General features: G+C 45.5%; 1 protein-coding gene across 1 annotated transcript in view; it reads left to right on the forward strand.

Annotated features, from left to right (window-relative positions):
• Positions 1 to 1,588: 1,588 nt before the first annotated feature.
• The window catches only part of LOC310771394 (potassium voltage-gated channel subfamily KQT member 2-like), a gene marked incomplete at both ends in the record, with an annotated part of 31,944 nt that continues 12,217 nt past the window's right edge, over positions 1,589 to 21,315 (forward strand). Inside the window, 4 exons of the mRNA XM_083664016.1 lie at positions 1,589 to 1,896; positions 18,272 to 18,362; positions 18,580 to 18,706; positions 19,578 to 19,753. Of these exons, the coding sequence (XP_083520142.1) occupies positions 1,589 to 1,896; positions 18,272 to 18,362; positions 18,580 to 18,706; positions 19,578 to 19,753 (702 nt within the window). The remainder of the gene's footprint in view (positions 1,897 to 18,271; positions 18,363 to 18,579; positions 18,707 to 19,577; positions 19,754 to 21,315) is intronic.

Genomic DNA, 21,315 nt, shown 5'->3' on the forward strand with positions numbered 1-21,315 from the left:
CGACCGAGTGAGTGAGTGAGTGAGTGAGTGAGTGAATGAATGATTGAGTGAGTGTTGTGACTTTTCCACCCCATGACCCCGGCGGGGCCGCTGGCCCAGCACCATGGGAAAAATGTGACTTAATGATGAAATGTGATGTGTTTTTGGTTCAGAAACGTTGCCATTCTACATAATATATCTGTGGATTGCAGAAACGTACAATACCGATGTTTTATTCTAGCGACGAGGCTGGGAAAAGAGTGCACATTGAAAGCTGTTTTGTCTCTTAGCCTGTGCACATGACAGTGAGCAGCCTCTGACTAACCGGTGCTGGCAGTGAACAAGTGCAGCTTTCAGCCTGGCAGAACGGCACTTACAGCTGTTAAGTGCCGTTATTTCTTCAGTCACTTTGTAGCGCCCCGGATCTTTCATCACCCCCATGTTTTCCACTCTGACCTGATGCTTATTCTGACAAATTGAATTAAATCAAAACGTACTGATCCTCCCGGTTAATTGAAATGCGGCCATTCACTGAGTCGGTTTGCTGAAAATGGATCTCCATTGCTTTTCATGGGTCAGTCAAGTGTTCCATTTATTTCATTAACCTCGTATTGATGTTGAGAGATATTCCCAGGTTTTACCAAGCACCAAGCAGGCCCATGTTAAGCATGACATAAAATACATTAGGCTGACATACTTTTTGGTGTCCATTGTTATAACTGAAGAAAGCTCCAGGCATGAATATTGCATGAACATGCATCATGAAATGAAAGCCGCCTAGCTTGCTCTCCTGAGAGTGAGGAGTATGGAGGGTTATCTTGGGATGCGTTTTTGCAGAGAAATGTTTATGGTCATATGAGTCATAATAAGACAGTAATGATAGTCTCCCATCAATCATCCACCTGTAATTGGGATGTTTGAATCTCCCTGCTGACCAACCAGCCAAAGTCATATGCCAGAAATATGGCATTATTAGTCAACATGTCTGGGCCATGCAGATTTCCCACGGCTACTTGAAATCCTTGAACATTTGTGAATTTGAGGGGGGAAAACTCTCTTGAAGGTTTGTGAAAAAAGACATAGGAAGTGCTTGAATTTATATATTTTGTGCAAACATAGAAATTGAAATTATTTTTATATTTTCTACTTAATATGTAACAGCACAATTGAGAAGTGTTCACACATTCAAGCCTCTCTTTTTAATTGTGACTGTGCTAGTTCTCATGAAAATGTGGCGTGGGGACCTGATTGGATTGGATGTTTCATTCCCCCTGCTGACCAACCAGCCAAGCCATAGGCTACTACAGTATGCCAGACATAAGAACGACTGCATGTTCTATTGAACTTGGCATTAGTATTTATTTCTGGGCCATTCTAAATAAATGCAGCTATAATTCTCACTCAGTGACACTATAGGCAGCTAGAGAGCCTATAGAGTGAAAACCAGGTGCGCCCCTCGCTGTGTGTCAAACGGCCAGAGGGGGCTATAAGGTAAAAGCTTCCACATTGCAGTTTGCACGGTGAGGACGGCTGCAGCCAGCAGCACACACACCCCTCGCCCTGGCGATGCATCCCCGCGGCAGCAGCACGGGCAAGGGGCTTAATTAGAATGGTGCAGAAAGCGCTCAACGGCGGGGTGTACCCATCAGCTCAAGCCGGGGAGAAGAAGCACAAAGTCGGCTTCGTGGGCCTGGACCCTGGCGCTCCCGAGTCCAGCAGAGACGGGGCGCTGCTGATCACAGCGGAGGATGAGAGCGCCAAGCGGAGCGGCATCCTCTGCAGGTCCAGCCCCGGCTCGCCGGGCAGACCCAGGCGCAGACCGGCCAAAAAGAATGCCAGCTACCGCAAACTCCAGAATTTTCTCTACAATGCGCTGGAGAGACCGCGGGGATGGGCGTTCATCTACCACGCTTATGTGTAAGTGCGGGTTGTTGGTCTTTAGGCATGTGGTCATTTTGGGTGTGTGGAGTTTTCTGGGGTGTGTGTGTGGAGTGATAGTCATCGTGGCGTCAGGGTTATTGTTGTCTCTGCATCAAAAGAAATCGCTCTGAGATGTCGTTGTTATAGTTGTCGTGTTGGATGGTTTACAGTTATAGCCTATAGTTGTAGTGTGCACAGACATTCTAGATTTACTTATAGGCTAATGATGAAATATTTTTTACATAATTATTTATCTTTAGGCTATATCCTTAAGTGTGTATGGGCCTTAAGCATGTTGCCTGTAAACATCTGCCTGAATATGGATGGGTTGCACTTTCCCCCACACAACTCAACTCATAATAGGCTATATAATAACCAATAGCAACTCTTATTTCACATTGACACTGTTGTTTTGTGGATGATGCGTGTAGTAGGCCATAGGCTACCTGACACGGGCCCATTACACGCAATTGATTTCCATTGATACTCAGTTGGATTAGTATCCCGATGTGTTGCGGCATGCAGTGCTGTGTGCGCGATGTGGTTTCAGCACCGCGGTCTGTGGACAGCTCCGCCGAGCCAGTACTTTCACTAATTGCCGTTGCAGTCATGCATCGCCCCAGTGTGCGCCGGACTCTGACAGCTCCACTGCCCCACTGCATGCCTCTGGTCCGCTGCCTATTACACTTATCGACGAGGGGGGGGGGAATCAAGTCCTTGTCTGAGTCCTGAAAGAGTTAATGTCTGATATGGATGGTGATGATAAAGAGGGTGGTGATCTATGTCATCTTGAAGCCACCAATGTCAGCAAAACACATTTTATTTTGGGAAAGGCATTACAGTTTTTGCTTGTCATTTCCTTAAAAGACCCAGATACCCTCACCGTGTCACATCAGTTCATGTTACATGCTATGAAATTAGTTAGACGTCGAACTTAGGTGGGCAGTGGTGGGTAAGATCTATTATCTATTACAAATCTGGGAATTGTGGATAGCCATGTGTTTTAGAGGGCTTCGCCCTTATCGTTGTTGTGATGTAATAGAAGCTGTTAAATGCAGTTGCTTTTAGAGCTGAAATGGGCACAGCGTTAAGGAATTCATACGCAGGATGTCAGGCCCCCTGAGGCGGCTGGATTGCCCAGAAGTAGCCTATAAGCGCCTGCCTGCGCGCTAACGTGAAGCTGCACACACACTTACATGGCCCCTTCCCTTTAAATATTGATCGGATACTACAGCAACCAGGCCCGCGGGAAGTAGGGGTGCTGCAGGTGCTGCAGCACCCCCTAGATTTTTTCCACAAAAAAAAAAAAAAAAAAAAAAATTTTTTTTTTTTTTTTACAAATGTAATTAAAAATATTTTGCAGTGCACTATGTTCCTTTCTTGTTTAAGAATGTTTCGGGAAATGAAAATGTAGCCTATTTAAATAGAATTATCAACAATAACAATCAAGGAAGTTACATGCTTGTAGGCTAGAGAAGAAGAAGCGCGCATGCACGCACATGTTGTGTTGAACCAACCAACAACCAATACGAATTGTTTAATCTGGCAATAAAGAAATGTGAACTTGACATGCTATTTTAATAGCCTACTCAAAAATGCACCTCCCACTATACAGCAAAGAGAGGAGTCAATGTTTCTTGATATATGCCATTCAGATCAGAATAATTAGTCTAGTCATTAAGTTTGCTGATAATATTTCTATCATGTTAAGTCTGTGTCATGTTAACTGGTGTATTCAGAGCAAATAGGGAGATATAGAGCATTATCATCATGCTATATATCTCCCTCTTTGCTCTGAATGAGTGAGAAAAGGAGAAAATACTGAATAATTACATCACAACAGTATCCTAATGTTGATTTAAAATGAGATATTCCTCTAAATATGGCAAAAAAATGTCAAAAAAAAACGCCCAAATTTTTTTCGGCGGGGCCCTTGCGGGCCCCACCGAGAGTCCCTTCCTCCCAGCACCCCCTGCTTAAAATGACTTCCAGCGGCCCTGACAGCAACCCTCTAAAACTCAGCTCCCCCTCTTCACCCTCGCATTGGCTTTTTGGGAAAACATCACTGACCAACGTCGTTGGCCTGAATCTACCACAGTCGGTGGATTAAGACAGAATTTGTACGTGTTGTCTTAAACCAGAATCAAGGCAAGTCGTACATTATATGTACATTATATGTACGACTTGTCAGAAAGAAATCAGATCCAAGAAAACACGTGAGCCATTTTGAAAGCCACCCGGACAGATCTATATGTTAAATGCTATACTATAAGCAACTTGAGTGTCTGTGTTCATAGCATGCTATCCACCATGCAAAAGAACGTGTGCGTACAGTCACCAGGACTCTGCTCTCCGTTCCATTTGGGTCTGTTCCATACATAATTCATTGACACCACATTTCGTTTAATCTCCCAACTCTTGTCTTTACTTGCAGCCGGCTTGATTTATAAACCGATCGTGTGCTGCTGCTGCTGACTCCAGTCAAATCCTTCCCCTCCTTCCTTCCTTCCTTCACTAATTTTCCTTATCGTCCACTCCAAAGGTAAAGATACGCACCGATGCCTTGAACCGAAGAAGAAATATTGCAATTCTGCTCGTGTTTAGGGAATGTCTAGCTATCCCTTCTTGATCGCTATCCTATTTTGTGAGGCAGGAGATTAATATCATGGTTGGGTTTGTAATGCGTGTGTGAGTGATCGATACTGTAGGTGGAACATGAGCAGGGTTTTTCCTGCATACTAGCAATCCTGCTCGCTAGGCGCGCTCGATTCCTAGGCTCGCCCGCTGCGCGGGCTTGCCTAGGCCCACCCTGCAGCTCGGCTGCTGCACGTCACATACACAGCTCGGCTGCAGCTGCGTGGCCTCGCCTGCTCTATTGGCACCAGGAAGGATGACATCACTGATGACATCATCACTGATGACATCACATCATTAGGTAATTAGGGCAATCGCCTAATTAAAAGATCCGGCTCCGTCAGGGGTGCTCTTAACACTTCCTGCAAGTTTCAGCCCGATCGCACCTAACACGGCATAGCTGTGGCCGGACAAAATTCTACAGACACACACACACACACACACGCGCACACGCACACGCACACACACACACACACACACACACACACACATACACATACACACACACACACACACACGCACAAACACACACACAAACACACACACACGCACACGCACACACACACACACACACACACACACACACACACACACACACACACACACACACACACACATACACACACACTTCTCATTCTTAGTAGGCTATAGAATAGGAGTTTCTAGCACTCAAAATCTCCCTTTTCTTTCTTTTATTTACCAATGGGAAACATGTCCTTTGATGTACTGACCCAGTGGTAAGTAAAAGAAAGGGGTGAGATTTTGAGTGCTAGAAACTAGCAAAGATAACACTTGCCCTTGCGCTTGCCCTTGCACCGGGCGTAAGCTATGGCCCATGTCTGAAAACTGGCGTGCTGTGACTGAAAACACATTGCTCCATAATCTCTGATGATATATTTGTGTTCAGTATAACCCTGACACTAACTCAAAAGTCAAATGTAGGCTGTAGACAGTGAGATTAGGCTTACTGTCGTGCGTACTGCCTAGTCACCCCACAGAGGCCCATTCAGAGCCAGGAAAAACCCTGATTGAGTACTTCTGTGCTGAGCATTCTCTCTCTCTCCCTCTCTCTCTCCATACCTATCTATCTACAGTATCTATCTATCCATCTATCTATCTATCTATCCATCTATCTATCCATCTATCTATCCATCTATCTATCCATCTATCTATCCATCCATCTATCCATCTATCCATCTATCCATCTATCTATCTATCTGTCTATTTGTCTGTCTGTCTGTCTGTCTGTCTGTCTGTCTGTCTGTCTGTCTGTCTCTGAGCGAGGCCATCCACCCCCTTCTGTTCTGTCAGCGCTCCGTCAACAGTCAAAGCAGGGAGACAAACGTGAAAGCTCTTGTCCATAAAACAACCCAAACTTGCAGAGACTACCTCATTTTTCACCCAGTAGATTTCCAGTCAAGGACATTTGGATCTGCATCTTTTCTTTCCTTTTTTCTGATTTGGAGAGAGCCGTAGACTAGCACCATGCCTCCTCCGACACATGTGCAGCTATAGCTGCCAGCCGCTTCTTTTCACCTGACAGCCCAGCGGGGAGCTTCAGCTGCAGGACGTAGCATGCACGTGGGTAGATCATGCTAATAGCAAATCCCACCAGTTTTCTGCAAACAATCCTACACACGCCCGTGCCTGTGTTTGAACATTTCCACACAGTGAAAGAGGGAACTGTGAAGAGACACTCGACAGCTTGTCTGTCTGCTTAGAACAGCAAAGGCAGACGAGTTGCAGTCTGTCAGCATTCCTCGTAGACACAACTTCTGTAAGGCCGGCCAAATACAGTCCTGTGTCACTGTCTAATAATGCAAAAAGCCTCGGACACCAGATCTCTACGTCAACAGTTTCATTGCTGAAGTAGGAAATTTGGTCAGAAAGTCTCGACTAGCTAAGGAACAACCTGGCATCCTATAAGCCAGTGGTTCTCAGACCAAGTACCACTATATGTACCAAACCAAATTTCCAAAGTACCACTTCCCACTGTGGCTACTAACACCCCCCCCCCTATAAGAAAAATAACTTATTCAACCATGCAATAGCATTAGAAATGCTAAATAGTAGTAGGCTCCTTTTCCGAGTCAGATCCCAAATAACCAACACATGAACAGATACATGTAAACATCTTACTTGCTTATATGGCTGATGGCACCATGAGCTCTTGAGTACCACCAGACGGAGCTTCGCGGACCACCAGTGGCCCCCGGACCACAGTTTGGAAATCACTGCTATAAGCTATCAGTGTTGGGGAGTAGTTACCTACATGTAGTTCAATTACTAGTTTATTTTTGCAGTAGTTGGGTGGCAGTTTAACTACATTCAAATCTCAGTAGCTTCTTCTTCTTTGGGTCATGTAGTTTAGGTAGTAATTACAAACTACATTATTCATAATATTATCATTACATTTTTTTTTGCCATACAATATAGCACAATGCCACAGCTCATTGGTCACGGTTGTCATTTAATGACAACCGCCTGTATTTTGATTAAAATCACCATGTGGTTTGCAACCAAGATGTCTGCCATCGAATACTATGAATTACTATGCTGATTCCACCTCAACAATGTCTTTAAACATCACTGAAAATAATAACAATGTCTATCATGTCTTTAAAACACATCCTCAGGCTGCCTAAGTGAGGAGTGGCCCGAGTCTCCAAATCCAGTAGTTTTAGTTTGACCATCATTTTTTTTGTAGTTAAAGGACGGCTTTACCGTGGGGAATATGAATATATATTAAATCTCACGCCCCTAAGGTTTTAGAATCTGTTGAAATTTTTGAAATTGGAGCTTCACTGCCTGACCTATCAGGCATCTCTCACATATTTTAGGGAAGCCGGATGACGCGTTGCGCGTCATCCGGCCTCCCTCCCCGTTGCGGAACTCGAGCGCCTATGAACTACAAGTCTTGTGAGCCATGGTCCCGCCTCTAGAGGTCCTCCACGCCCCTTCAGAGCTCTCGACGAAAAGCAAAAGGCAGCCATCTTGTTCACCCGCATAGCATACTGTAGCTAGGTTAGCTTTCCATAGCTCCTTGCCAAGAGACCATATCTCTGGAACGGAAGCACCAAAAGACACGGGACTGGCGGCATTGGAAAGCTCGTCAAATTTTACATCTAGTAGTAGGTGAGTTGAAGTTACGAAATCAACGCTGAGCAATGTACCCATTTTTACACATTTTAACAGAAAATAGTTACAACATCAGATGCGCGTAACTCCTACGAAAATGCCTTAAAATGAATGAATTTTTTTTATGAAGACATCTCCCGACATATATACATCGGTTTAAATTTGGTGCAATTTGGTGCAATTTTATTTTCGATTTATTTTCGATTTTTTCTTCTTCTCTTGTTTTATTGTCGAAGCCTTCTTCTTCTTCTTTGAGTTTTATGGCGGTTGGCAAACATATATGTGCATTACCGCCACCTACTGGAGTTTGATATCAGCCAATTGCCTGAGGGGTGGGCATGGAAACGAAGGCCACGCGAGCCCAGTGCATTGTGGGAAATGTAGTATTTCGGGTCCCCGCACCCGCCCCTCCCCTCCACCACCCCCCCCCCCCCCCCTCCACACAGAGTGGATTTCTGGTGATATCTCTGGCGGGAAACAACCAATTTCAAAAATTTCAACGGATTCGAAAACCTTAGGGGCGTGAGATTTAATATATATTCATATTCATCACGGTAAAGCCGGCCTTTAAAGGGATACACGCGTGGAAGATCTGGTAAACAGCAAATTCGACACAGGAAATCCAAAAACAAACACCCATTTTAAAGGAACAAGAGGGAGGAATGGGTGGAGTTTGAATAACAATGAGATTAGGTGGGACTTAAAGTTTATATGTCAAAGACCCCTCTATTATAATTTTGGTCTATCTCTCCACAAATCCCCCTATCTTTCTTCTAGTTCTTCTTATAGCTCAAGCACCTGGCTCAGATTTCAGCTAAAAACAGGGTGTAAATGACATATTTTCAAGTCGACTTGGTATCTCAGGGCTTGTGGAGACTTGGAATACGCCAGGTGAGCAGTATTGCCCCCTTCACACTCAGCAGACAGCTCTACTTGCCTGGCGTGGCCGGGTCTCCATTTCTCCAAACTGGGAGCGCGTCGGCTGCATTCTACTGCATGTAGTACACGGACTGTATGCAAGTACCTCATACAACCTCGCATCGAAAAAATCCGAACTATCCCTTTAAGATGTAGTTCAACTACTTTTCATCGTGATGGAGCTAGTAGTTTGGTAAACTACACAGTCCCCCCCCCCCCCCCCCCAACGCTATAAGCTATGATATATATCCTGTGATATTTTCAGTGATGAAGCAACGCACAGAGATACAAAGCTGTGCAAAGTGTGTCACGTCTGCACCAGAATGGAAAACGGGACACATGAGACTGGAACTGGAGTGAAGAACAGTGCAAAGAGAGGAGGGCAAGACCTTGGAAAACACAATAGCACGAGTTCAGAAGATGATCAATCAGAATCAGCCAACGCAGAAGGTGAGAGAGGATACTGTTGTTGTTGTTGTTTTTTTGGTAGAACTTCAGAGATGTGTGGCCAGCCTGACCTGACCAAAGTTCGGGCCTGGCTGAAATGCATGAAATAAAAAGTATTAAAAAAAAGAACTTCAGAGAGACAGATTGGGGACACGGTCCAGTTCTTCTCCATTCTTCTGCAGCACTACTACACTAAGTCCAGACTAAGCTAAAGATAACATGGGAAAGGAATAAGTCAGAGCAGGCAACAGATGTTGGCTGACAGCCCAATGAGATGGATCTATGTTGTGGAAGAGGAGGGTTCTGCTGAGGTGCTGAGGTGCAAGTGAAGTGGACCACTAGAAAGGGACTATTTCAGCCTGATCGCCAGAATAAAACGCTGGCATAGAGACAGTCCGCATGTCTGGGAACGCCCATACGCCCACAATAGATGCTGGGTTAGCCTGGGGGCGTGGTCAGGGTGGGGTAAATTCCCCCGTTCTATCCATTCAGCAAAGTTAGAATTTAGCTGATAGCCCAGCCCAGGCAGACACGATCGGGGATTTAACCACCGCAGTAAACGCACATCTGAGCAGACGTCTTGTGTTCTGCTCTAGAACCCCCAAACCTGTAGTTTAGAGCCGCAGCGCCGTCTTTTGCTGAGTCAGCCCATGAGATATATCGGCGGTGTTACCCCACTCGCGCGCCAGCCGTTTAACATTTTGTGGGCGTTCCCAGACATGCGGACTGTCTCTATAGTACATTTCTGCATTCCACTGACATGTAGAATATCACGTTTCTCAACCAAAAAGACATTGCATAGATTTCTAGATAGGTGTATATGAACGTTGTAGAGTCTGCTGTTGAGATAGTGCGGTGGCCAGTAAGGGTGTTGCGGTCAGGGTGGATGGAGGGTGTAAGCGCTTGCCTTTCACACGGGAGAGCCGTGTTTGCGTTTTTGTGTTCAAAGTTTACATTTCAACCGTAAATCATATTTAACGTTTCTGTTATTTAAGCCTAACTCAAACCATAATCCCAACCTTAACCAAGTTGTTTTACTTGCCTAAACATAAACAAAGTTGTTTTATTTTGCGTTTAATGTTGGGAAGGCAGCAAATTAACCAACGTTTTTGTTTCAAATTTACATCGAGATTCTACGATTTTGCAGAAATGTAAAATGCTGACATTTTTGTTTCAAATTTACATCGAGATTGTATGTAACTGCACCAAATCCAACACTGCACGTCCTTGAGTCCCCAGCAACAGGGCAGCCAAGTGTGAAGTAGATCGGACAAACGGTTCTCGGGATATGCAAAGGACACACACACACACACACACACAGATACAGACAGAGATTCTTGCTTTAGTAGATAGACAAATGAGGAATCCTTTTCGATTAAAACGCTTTCGGCAAACCTTTCCAAACTCCTTGAGCTTCTTCAAACGGCTTTGCATTCAGAGCCAGGTTCCTCAGTGACTCATAAGCATCACTCTAACAGCAGCTAGCTGTTAGCGAGCCTCCTCGTGTCTGTACTGTACAGCAGCTAGCTGTTAGCGAGCCTCCTCGTGTCTGTACTGTACAGCAGCTAGCTGTTAGCGAGCCTCCTCGTGTCTGTACTGTACAGCAGCTAGCTGTTAGCAAGCCTCCTCGTGTCTGTACTGTACAGCAGCTAGCTGTTAGCGAGCCTCCTCCTGTCTGTACTGTACAGCAGCTAGCTGTTAGCGAGCCTCCTCCTGTCTGTACTGTACAGCAGCTAGCTGTTAGCGAGCCTCCTCCTGTCTGTACTGTACAGCAGCTAGCTGTTAGCGAGCCTCCTCCTGTCTTTATTGTACAGCAGCTAGCTGTTAGCGAGCCTCCTCCTGTCTGTGTTGTACAGCAGCTAGCTGTTAGCGAGCCTCCTCCTGTCTGTGTTGTACAGCAGCTAGCTGTTAGCAAGCCTCCTCCTGTCTGTGTTGTACAGCAGCTAGCTGTTAGCAAGCCTCCTCCTGTCTGTATTGTACAGCAGCCTCCTCGTGTCTGTACTGTACAGCAGCTAGCTGTTAGCGAGCCTCCTCGTGTCTGTGTTGTACAGCAGCTAGCTGTTAGCGAGCCTCCTCCTGTCTGTACTGTACAGCAGCTAGCTGTTAGCGAGCCTCCTCCTGTCTGTACTGTACAGCAGCTAGCTGTTAGCGAGCCTCCTCCTGTCTGTACTGTACAGCAGATAGCTGTTAGCGAGCCTCCTCCTGTCTGTACTGTACAGCAGATAGCTGTTAGCGAGCCTCCTCCTGTCTGTATTGTACAGCAGCCTCCTCGTGTCTGTACTGTACAGCAGCTAGCTGTCAGCGAGCCTCCTCCTGTCTGTACTGTACAGCAGCTAGCTGTTAGCGAGCCTCCTCGTGTCTGTACTGTACAGCAGCTAGCTGTCAGCGAGCCTCCTCCTGTCTGTACTGTACAGCAGCTAGCTGTTAGCGAGCCTCCTCGTGTCTGTACTGTACAGCAGCTAGCTGTTTGTGAGCCTCCTCGTGTCTGTATTGTACAGCAGCTAGCTGTTAGCGAGCCTCCTCCTGTCTGTACTGTACAGCAGCTAGCTGTTAGCGAGCCTCCTCCTGTCTGTACTGTACAGCAGATAGCTGTTAGCGAGCCTCCTCCTGTCTGTACTGTACAGCAGCTAGCTGTTAGCGAGCCTCCTCCTGTCTGTACTGTACAGCAGATAGCTGTTAGCGAGCCTCCTCCTGTCTGTACTGTACAGCAGCTAGCTGTTAGCGAGCCTCCTCCTGTCTGTACTGTACAGCAGAAAGCTGTTAGCGAGCCTCCTCGTGTCTGTACTGTACAGCAGCTAGCTGTTTGCGAGCCTCCTCGTGTCTGTATTGTACTAGTCTCGCTGGCCAGCGACTGTTTCGGTGGCAGCCGGATGTCCGCTCCCGGCTTATTACAAGCTCTGTCATTGGCTCCGACCATGTCAATCAGAGCGGCTTCCGCTCCCTCCTCCCTGTGTGTCGCTGTAAATAGTGCCCTGCCGCCGCAGTGAAAACAACAACGCTAACTAGCTAGCAAGCTAACGGCAGAAACCTACACGCTAGCTCGTTGCTACACGCTGAAAACGGCAAGTTGTATTGTTTGAAACTATTTTCCAAGGGCACTGCCGCTAAGCGCCGCCCATCGCAATCCCACTATGGAGACCTGCGGCGCGCCAGACTCCTCGGACGGAAGGGAGAGGAGGCTGGCCAGCGAGACTAGTATTGCACAGCAGACGAGCGCTCCAGAAAGTCGTCGTCATCATCACCGTCCTCAACTTCCCCAGAGGAGCCCACAGAGCGAGAGCCGCAGTGCTGGCACGTGCTCTTCACAGGCTCTTCACAGGCACTATTCGCTCAGTGAGAATCCCCCTTCTTCCTCCATTGAGGCCAAATTTAGCTTGTTGGCTCGGTCTGGATGGGCAGTGTCTTGCCGAGCGGGGGAAATCAATGTTTGTTTACCTGCAGCTCGGGGGGGAGGGGGGACGCAGACCTTTTCTGCTTCCAAGAACTGCCCCCTCATCTTGATCGATCGATAGTCACGTTTCAACACATCTCGTCTAGCCCTCTCCGGGCAACAAGTGGATCGGTGTCTAGTTCCCCGAGGCTGCGGTCAATCCAAGACGCAATGTGATTTTCACTCTGATTGGGTGACGGGGTTAAAAGTGGCGGTCCAAATTAGACGGTGTGGAAATTGAGTTGTTTCTGCGTGTGTGTGTGTGTGTGTGTGTGTGTGTGTGTGTGTGTGTGTGTGTGTGTGTGTGTGTGTGTGTGTATAACTATATATCAACCTGCCATGTTATCATCCTGTGTGTTTCTTATGTGTATGCATTATTGTGGTTGCCGTCTGGGCACTCATGTAACTGACTGACTCCCAGCATTTGACTGCACTATTACTGTTTATGTCCTTTGCATACTTGTATTTATGTGGACATAAATAAATATTTCAAATGTGTGTGTGTGTGTGTGTGTGTGTGTGTGTGTGTGTGTGTGTGTGTGTGTGTTTCCAGTCTACTACAGTATATGCGTCACAATGTTATGATATCAAAAGTTTCATTGAAATGTGCATCTAACTTCATGCATAATGCTCTCACACTCTTCACCCCCCCCATCCTCCCCCCTGCTTGCACCGCTCCCCCCAATCGGTCGAATTGCATGAAATTCGACACTGCACTTTGTGCGCGGGTCCCCAGCATTGCACACGACAAGTTTCAAGTCAATCGGATGGACGGTTCTACAGATACGTGAGCGCCGTGTTCTGATTTGTCGAATTACACAAAGTTCGGCACTGTACTTTCTTGGGTCCCCAGCAGTGCACCCGCCAAGTTTGAAGTCGATCGGGGAAACGGTTCTCGAGATAATCAACTTTTTGTGTTGCTAGTAGGTGGCGCTATGACTGTGCGCGTGTCTGAAATTCGGCACTGCACTCCGTCAGGTCCCCCTAAGTACCCCCCCCCCCGATAGACACTCACACACACACACACACACACACACACACACACACACACACACACACACACACACACACACACACACAGATGTGCCTTCGTAGTGTAGATGTCATTGAGATGGACAGTTTGTAGCATACTTTAATGATGGCAGCTCCTGTGCTTATTTAAATACAAATGGATCAGCTCCATGAAAATAAATGTGTATTTAACAAGAGGATATTAAAAACATGATGTTTCCCACAAGAAGGCCTTCATCAGAACAGTTCTGTGGCCCTGTTGATGGAGCCCAAAATGTGTTGTGAGGGGTTTTTAAGGCTTGCTTCAGAGGTAAGCTAACAGAGCTGCCAGTGGCTCTGAGCCCAAAATATGGAAATACATATCCCGACTAAGATAGGGGCCTAAATTGATCATAGATATTACAGCAGTGGTAGTTATGCTTTGTCTGCAGTTCCTGGTGTGTGTGTGTGTGTGTGTTTTTTTACAGATTTCCTATTTTTTTTGCTGATGCAGTGATACCTCTGTCAGAAGAAAGTCACCCTTCCCTTTAGCCTCTTGTGGAAACTGATTGTGAGGTTGGAAATTACTGGGTTCAATGTGGGGTAAAGTGTGAATGCTGCACTATCAACATATACAGTAGTGTAAGTCAAGGCAGGGTCAGTGTTGGTTTGATCAGTGTGAGCGCGGATGGTTGCCTACTCAAGATGAGCTGAACTCAATGTTAACATCTGTGATCGGAGTCAACAATCGGACTTGGTTACACCAGTGACTTCTTGCTTAGCCTTCTTTTTTCATCGTTTTTTTCCCACGGCGCTGGGTCAGCAGGCCCTGCCGGGGGCAGGGAGTGGCAACGTCAGGACATCACTCAGTCATGGGCATTCAGTGAGTTTAGTGGGAAAAGGGGCCATAGCTAGCGATAGGAAGGTGGTAGAGAGCCGGTATTCGAGGGGGCGTGTAGGGGGAGTGACTAGGGAGGTGTGGGTGGTGGGAGCAGGCATGGTGCTAAAATATCGAATGGCCACACCACTGCTCCATGTGCTTAAAGGAACACTCCGCCCATTTTCAACCAGCTTTGTATCATTAGAACATCAGTAGTATATCAGAAAACTGTAAACGGTTTTGAAGTCTGTCATTTAATTTGACAGTTATTGAGTGTTACAGTGTGGACCAGTGACATCACTGGTCCACACTAACTCAAATGAATAACTCATTAACTCAAATCAACTCTCAATAACTGTCAAACTATGGATTTGAGTTAATGAGTTATTCATTTGAGTTAGTGTGGACCAGTGATGTCACTGGTCCACACTTTAACACTCAATAACTGTCAAATTAAATGACAGACTTCAAAACCGTTTACAGTTTTCTGATATACTACTGATGTTCTAATGATACAAAGCTGGTTGAAAATGGGCGGAGTGTTCCTTTAAAGGTTTGCACTTGTTTTACGGCTGCTCTCACAAGCGATAGTTCCATGTGATCCTGCGTGTGTGTGTTGGTAAATGCCATCACTTTAACATGGCGTGAGAGGTTGAAGGTGTAACATCTCATATTGTGCTAAGGAGATCTCTGCAGTCTTTTCCCAGTAGGCAATGATGAATGCTGCTTGCCCCTGCCTCTGATAGCTCCTGCTAAAAAAAAACCACTGTCCCAGTATTAGGTTTCACTATAGGCCTCCTGCATTGGCTCTGCATTGGACTGCATCCAGAAGATCTCTTCTCAGGAACAATCCCAGAGGAGGACTGCTCCAACTAACTAAGCCTCTCTCCCTCTTCCTGCTCCAATCACATGCTAATTCATTCTATTAAAGCTGCAGTGCTCGCCCGATGTTCTCAGCCAATCGAATAAAAGACCCGTCGCAATTTCTTCTCCTTGATGTGACATCAGTCTACGACGCAAAACACGGACCACCACTTTTGGATTTATTTGATCAAAAATGATGTGATGGCAATGAATGGAGTGGAAGTGCTGCTGGGTCTTTGTAGTGATCACCTACCAGGTTCTCTTTGTAGTGATCACTTACAAGTGCTCTTTGGATATTTCAGGTGTTGTATTGTTTGTGCTTATATCAGAATCAGAATCAGAATCAGAAAGACTTTAATGATCCCCGGGGGGAAATTGGGACAAGTTGCAGTTGCTCGCACTCGGGCATGAAATATCCACATAACACAACATAGCATAACACAGTATCTCCCTAAACGTAAAAACCAGTCAATCCAATAAAATGCAATAAAATGCAATAAAATAGAATAAAATAGAATAAAATAGAATAAAATAGAATAAAATAGGGTCAATGGGATAGTAAAAGTAAGTCGAATTGTAGAATAGCATTCAATATATATTATATATATATTCCTTCCATCTTGTGAAGAGCTCTTTGCACGAGTGGCATCTTAATCAAAATGTAAAATGTAAGTTTCCTTCCAAAACAAGCCAGGGCACACTGGGTGGTGTAGGGGGGGGGGAAAGGGGCCGTAGGGGGAGTGGCTAGGGGGTCTGTGGGTGGTGTTGGGGGCGTGGTGCCAGAAAGCTGAATGGACACCCGCACTGTCCATCTGATTTCTGGCACACGGAGGCGGGCTGATGGCGACTTTAGTTGAGTTGGCTGCACATTCTTGGTGTACACTCACTTGAGCTTTCTCATATAACCACTTTCAATGATTTCCCTTGGGCTTTCTCATAGAACAGCTTTAAATGATTTCAATGATTTCTCATAGAACAGCTTTAAATGATTTCAATGATTTCCCATAGAACAGCTTTAAAGGATTTTCCTGGTGGATCTGAGCGAATTCGATTCATTAGAATCATCCAGGGAATAACATCAGTGGTGAAATTAGTCCTTTTGCCTGCCTTCCTATCTGCCTGGCTTTCTTCCGTCCTTCTCTGCCCTCATTCATTCATTCATTCATTCATTTACTCTCTCACTAACTCACTCAAACAGATTAAAAATCAACTAAAGGCCCTGTGCACAGCTGGTGTATGTAGGGTAAATCACAGTAAACCAACAAATATTCCAGCACACACTCCAGCCATGTCCATATTTATTTTTCCCATGGTGCTGGCCAGCAGACCTGCTGGGGTCAGAAGATGGCAAAGTCAGGAAACTGTCCAAGAAAGACCAGCACTCAGAATGTCCTTTTTTGAGGATTTAAACAATCTTGATCAGAGTACAAACAACGTACGGGTTTCAGCAAGTTGCCTTCATCAGCGTTATCAGGACACTCACTCACTCACTCACTCACTCACTCACTCACTCACTCACTCACTCACTCACTCACTCATGGACATTTAGTGAAAGGGGCGGGGCTAGGGAACAGGGGACATAGCTAGGGATAGGAAGGTGGTATAGTCTGGATGGTAAAACCTCACTCCGTGACTTCCGGCTATGGCCGGAACGTAGGAACCAAACTACTTCTTTGAATACTTTGTTTGGTATGGCCATGCTTTTTCTCTAACTCGTGGTTACTTAGGTGGCGAGGTTAGGCTGCCTACTGCTGCATTTCTATGGGGGAACGAAAACACTGCGGACCAGAACACAGGACCAGAACACAGGACCAGAACACAGGACCAGAACACAGGACCGGAACACAGGACCGCAACACAGGACCGGAACACGGGGCGGGACATCCTGCCTGTAGTAATAATACATACCAGGCTCTTCTCCTCGGGAAGAGGTGAAGAGCCTGGTGACGCGAGGCTAGGAAGGTGATAGAGAGTCAGGATTGGAGGGGTGGGGAGGGGGAGGGGCTAGGGGGATGAGTGCCATAAGGGTTGTGGTGCCATTAGGCTGAATGGCCACACCGCTGCGCCGTGGTGTTGAAGGTTTTTACGCTTGTTGGTTTACTTCACTGTAACAGATGTTGACATCGACTTTATGCAGTCGGGCGTGGATTCCTCTGATGAGGCCACCACCAAGCCCCCCGGGGTGTCCTTAGCATCCATTATACGCTCAAACCACCATTATATCCAAAGCACTACTGTACCCACGTTGGATTTAGACATTCATGAACAGATGGCAACAGATGAAGAGCACCAGTGGCTCCTGCATTACATTACTGGCTTTCCACAGGAAGCTAAGCAGATCTGGCCTATAGGATACTGCTTGGATGGGAGACTGGTGCTGGAAGTGGTGTTGGAGGACCAGTAGGAGGTGCTCTTCCCCCTCTGGTCTGAATGGTCTGATGAATAATCTGATGTGATGAATAATCTCCCCAATGCCCCAGGGCAGAGACAGGGACTCTGTCCTGTGAGGGAGCACCGTCCTGCGGATGAGACGTTAAACCGAGGTCCTGACTCTCTGTGGTCATTAAAGATCTCATCGGCACTCTTCACTAGAGTAGGGGTGTAACCCCGGTGCCCTGAGGGGTGTAACCCCGGTGCCCTGAGGGGTGTAACCCCGGTGCCCTGGCTAAATTCCCACACAGGCCTTCCTTCAATCATAGCTACCTAATCATCCCTCGTTACTTAATTGGTACATTCAGTCCTCAGCTCTCCACCTGACAGCTGATGTGTGCTGAGCGTTCTGGCGCAAACTGGCTGCCGTGCATCACCCAGGTGGGTGCTACACATCGGTGGTGGATGAGTTGAGTTCCCTCCACCTCCCTCCCCTGATATGTGAAGCGCTTTGAGTATCTAGAAAGCCGCTATATAAATCCAATCAATCAATTAGTAAAAGTTGCCAGGTATGACATCAAGCCAGCTGTTTGGTTCGACGTACTGTGCATGCTATTAAATCTGGGACTTCGTTTGACGCGTTGACACACTTTTCAGATAGAAGAAATCAATGTGTTTGTGCTCTCTCATATCTCTTTCAGATTCCTCTTGGTCTTCTCCTGTCTCATACTGTCAGTCTTTGCCACCATCAAAGAGTTCCAAAATAGCTCAGAGGGTGCCTTGTACATCCTGGTATGTATTTGCATAGAATCTGTAGCCCTATATTGAATCTAAGTTCAACTCTCATTGAACCATTTGAGCTGCTTGACGTAGTCTTTTTACAAGTTAATACAAATCTTTTTGGGGGAATTTGAAAATACTCACCCAGAGTCTTACTACAATATAATGAGTAGCCAATGCCCACCGCTGCAGTCGAGGGTAACGCTGCCATTTTGGCCTGTTCCCCCAGGAAATCGTGACCATCGTAGTGTTTGGAGTGGAGTACATCGTGAGGATATGGGCTGCTGGCTGCTGCTGCCGATACAGAGGATGGCGCGGGAGGTTGAAGTTCGCCAGAAAGCCCTTCTGCGTCATCGGTGAGTTAAACCAGGGCAACGTGTAGTACACGTCGTGTACCTGTAGGCCGGTGTCAGACTCTCACCTTGCCTTCTCTCTCCCTCACGCACTCTATGAAGGTGAGTACAACCCGGCCACATTACCACCACACTGTCCTATCTTTCATAATTAGCCTACTCTTCATTGCCAGCTCTCCTTCCCTCTCCAAAAGCCGGATGTCCGAGCGAAGACATTATTTCAATCTTGGTCAAAAGGATTTCTGTTATGCTTTGGTGTGATTTTCCATATTCTTTGGTTTCAGATTCATATGGGTGAAACTGAAGTGAGTCTCTTTTAATAGAGAGGCAAAGTGACCGCCTACTTCCTGCTTCAGCACTGTACCAGAGATTTTCATCCGCCATTTATTTTCCCATACACATTTTGTAAAATGCGTATAAAAATAATTTTACTGGTTCAAACCAAACGGTACAGATATATTTAGAAACATGAGAGATCGCATAACATTTCACTGGGACCAAAACGTAAAGAAAATGCGGGTTTAAAGAAAATATTTTTTCGATGTTGTTTTTTAAAGTTTTGGTCCGAGTGAATTGTTCTATGGTCTCTCCCGATTATAGCGTTAGCTGAACCGTTTGGTTCGACGAAGTACAACTATTTTACAAGCATTTTACGAAATGTCTATGGGAAAATAAATGGCGGATGAAAATCTATGGTACAGTGCTGAAGCAGGAAGTGATGTTCCACTTTGCCTCTAGCTATGAAACATCAACAACATTGTGAAACTTCAAAGCAAGCAAGCTGATTTTGACCAAAGAAGACATAGTAATGGACATTTCTAGCTTTCTGCTATCTGTGTGCTTCTTTGTGACGTGATGTCTTATCTCTCATCAGACATGATGGTGCTGATCGCCTCGGTATCGGTGCTGGCGGCCGGGTCTCAGGGCAACGTGTTTGCCACCTCGGCCATCAGGAGTCTGAGATTCCTCCAGATCCTCCGCATGCTGCGTATGGACCGTCGTGGAGGCACCTGGAAGCTCCTGGGATCTGTAGTCTACGCACACAGCAAGGTGAGCTTTCACATGGGGAGAAGGGAGGTCCTCAACTCGTGTTTACAGCTGATAGCATCTCTAAATGTATGACTTGGCCATCTCTGCAGAATTCAAGAGATACATTTGACTGGTTTTGTGTTTGACTTTGTCAGCTTGTTAGCTAGCTGACCATCATTGTCTTGTTGTTAACACATCTGCTGTGCAGCTTTGCTAAGTTAGCCTGCTAGTTAGCTAGCTCACGCCTCATTGTCATCTTCTCATACTGTAATGAAGAGCACAAACTCTGAGATGCATGTTGTGGACAGGAATAAATATGTTCCTCCACCACGAATATGGATTATTATAGAACATTTGCACAATTGACATGTTCTCCTGTTTGCCATGTGAAGATGTTAGCGAATGGTTAGGTTTAAACAAGTCAAACAACTTTGGTTATGGTTAGTCAACAATCTTTGTTTATGCTTTAGGCAACTAAAACTACTTGGTGTGGTCATGGTTTAAAAAAGAAAAGCGTCACTCATTATAGAGGACATCCTCACATAAGATAAGATAAACAGATAAGAACTGAACACATGGTTGAGTTGTACCCTATCTAAATTTGGCAACAAATTACCTTATAAGACCACCGCCACAACAATATTTTTTCAAGATCTCTCTTTTTATACTTATTTTACATTTAACAATTATTTCCATACAAGCAATTTTCGGATGTACCACCATGATGGAACCAGCCGTGGTTTATAGACGATTTGTGACGCAATGGTTTTGTTTAGATGAGGGTTTCTAATAGGCAGGGTTCAAACTGTCCACTGACAGTGTTGGGGGTAAGTAACTCATTACAAAAGTAACATATTACATGTAATATATTACTTTTAGCAGTAACTCAGTAATATAACTTATTACTTATAGGATTTCAGTAATATTATACCAGTTACTTTGTCAAGTAACTCAAGTTACAAATTGAGTTACATTTTATTAAATCAAAGCACATATTTAAAAAAGATGCAATCATTTCTTAATCAAACTCTGTGTTTTTATGCAAATAACCACTATAGATGACAATAACAAAGAAAAAGAATAACATTTAGAATTTTGGATTGTTTACACTGACTTCAAGACTGTTTAAATTATTTTTCGGGATGGTGCCAGGCAGGGGCGGTTTTAGCATCAGAGCTTTGGGTGGGCTCAGCCCACCCAAAGGTCATGGACCACTGAACCCCTAGGGGGGTCCGGGGGCATGCCCCCCCGGAAGAAAATTTTGTACAGTTTCAAGTAAAAATGGATCAAACTGGTGCACTTTGAGATCTAAATGAAGAGACTAGATCTATGAAGAACTACACACGTCAATATCTTCTTTACCGTTCTGTGGTTTTACAGCAATGAAAAAATAATTGTTTCCCTATATATACTATATATATTCTGCATACAGGTTACTATATGGTAGAATTATGCTTGCATAAATAATACCAAAATCACTTCAGGGGAGTTTCAAGTAAAGTAACATTTTGCTTTGTAGGCAAAACAAAAGTAAAATTAAATCAAAAGGGAACTTCCTAACTTATTGGCTGGAATAATATTCC

The sequence above is a fragment of the Poromitra crassiceps genome (genome assembly GCF_964638095.1).
Source record: "Poromitra crassiceps genome assembly, contig: HAP1_SCAFFOLD_587, whole genome shotgun sequence".
Taxonomy (NCBI): domain Eukaryota; kingdom Metazoa; phylum Chordata; class Actinopteri; order Beryciformes; family Melamphaidae; genus Poromitra; species Poromitra crassiceps.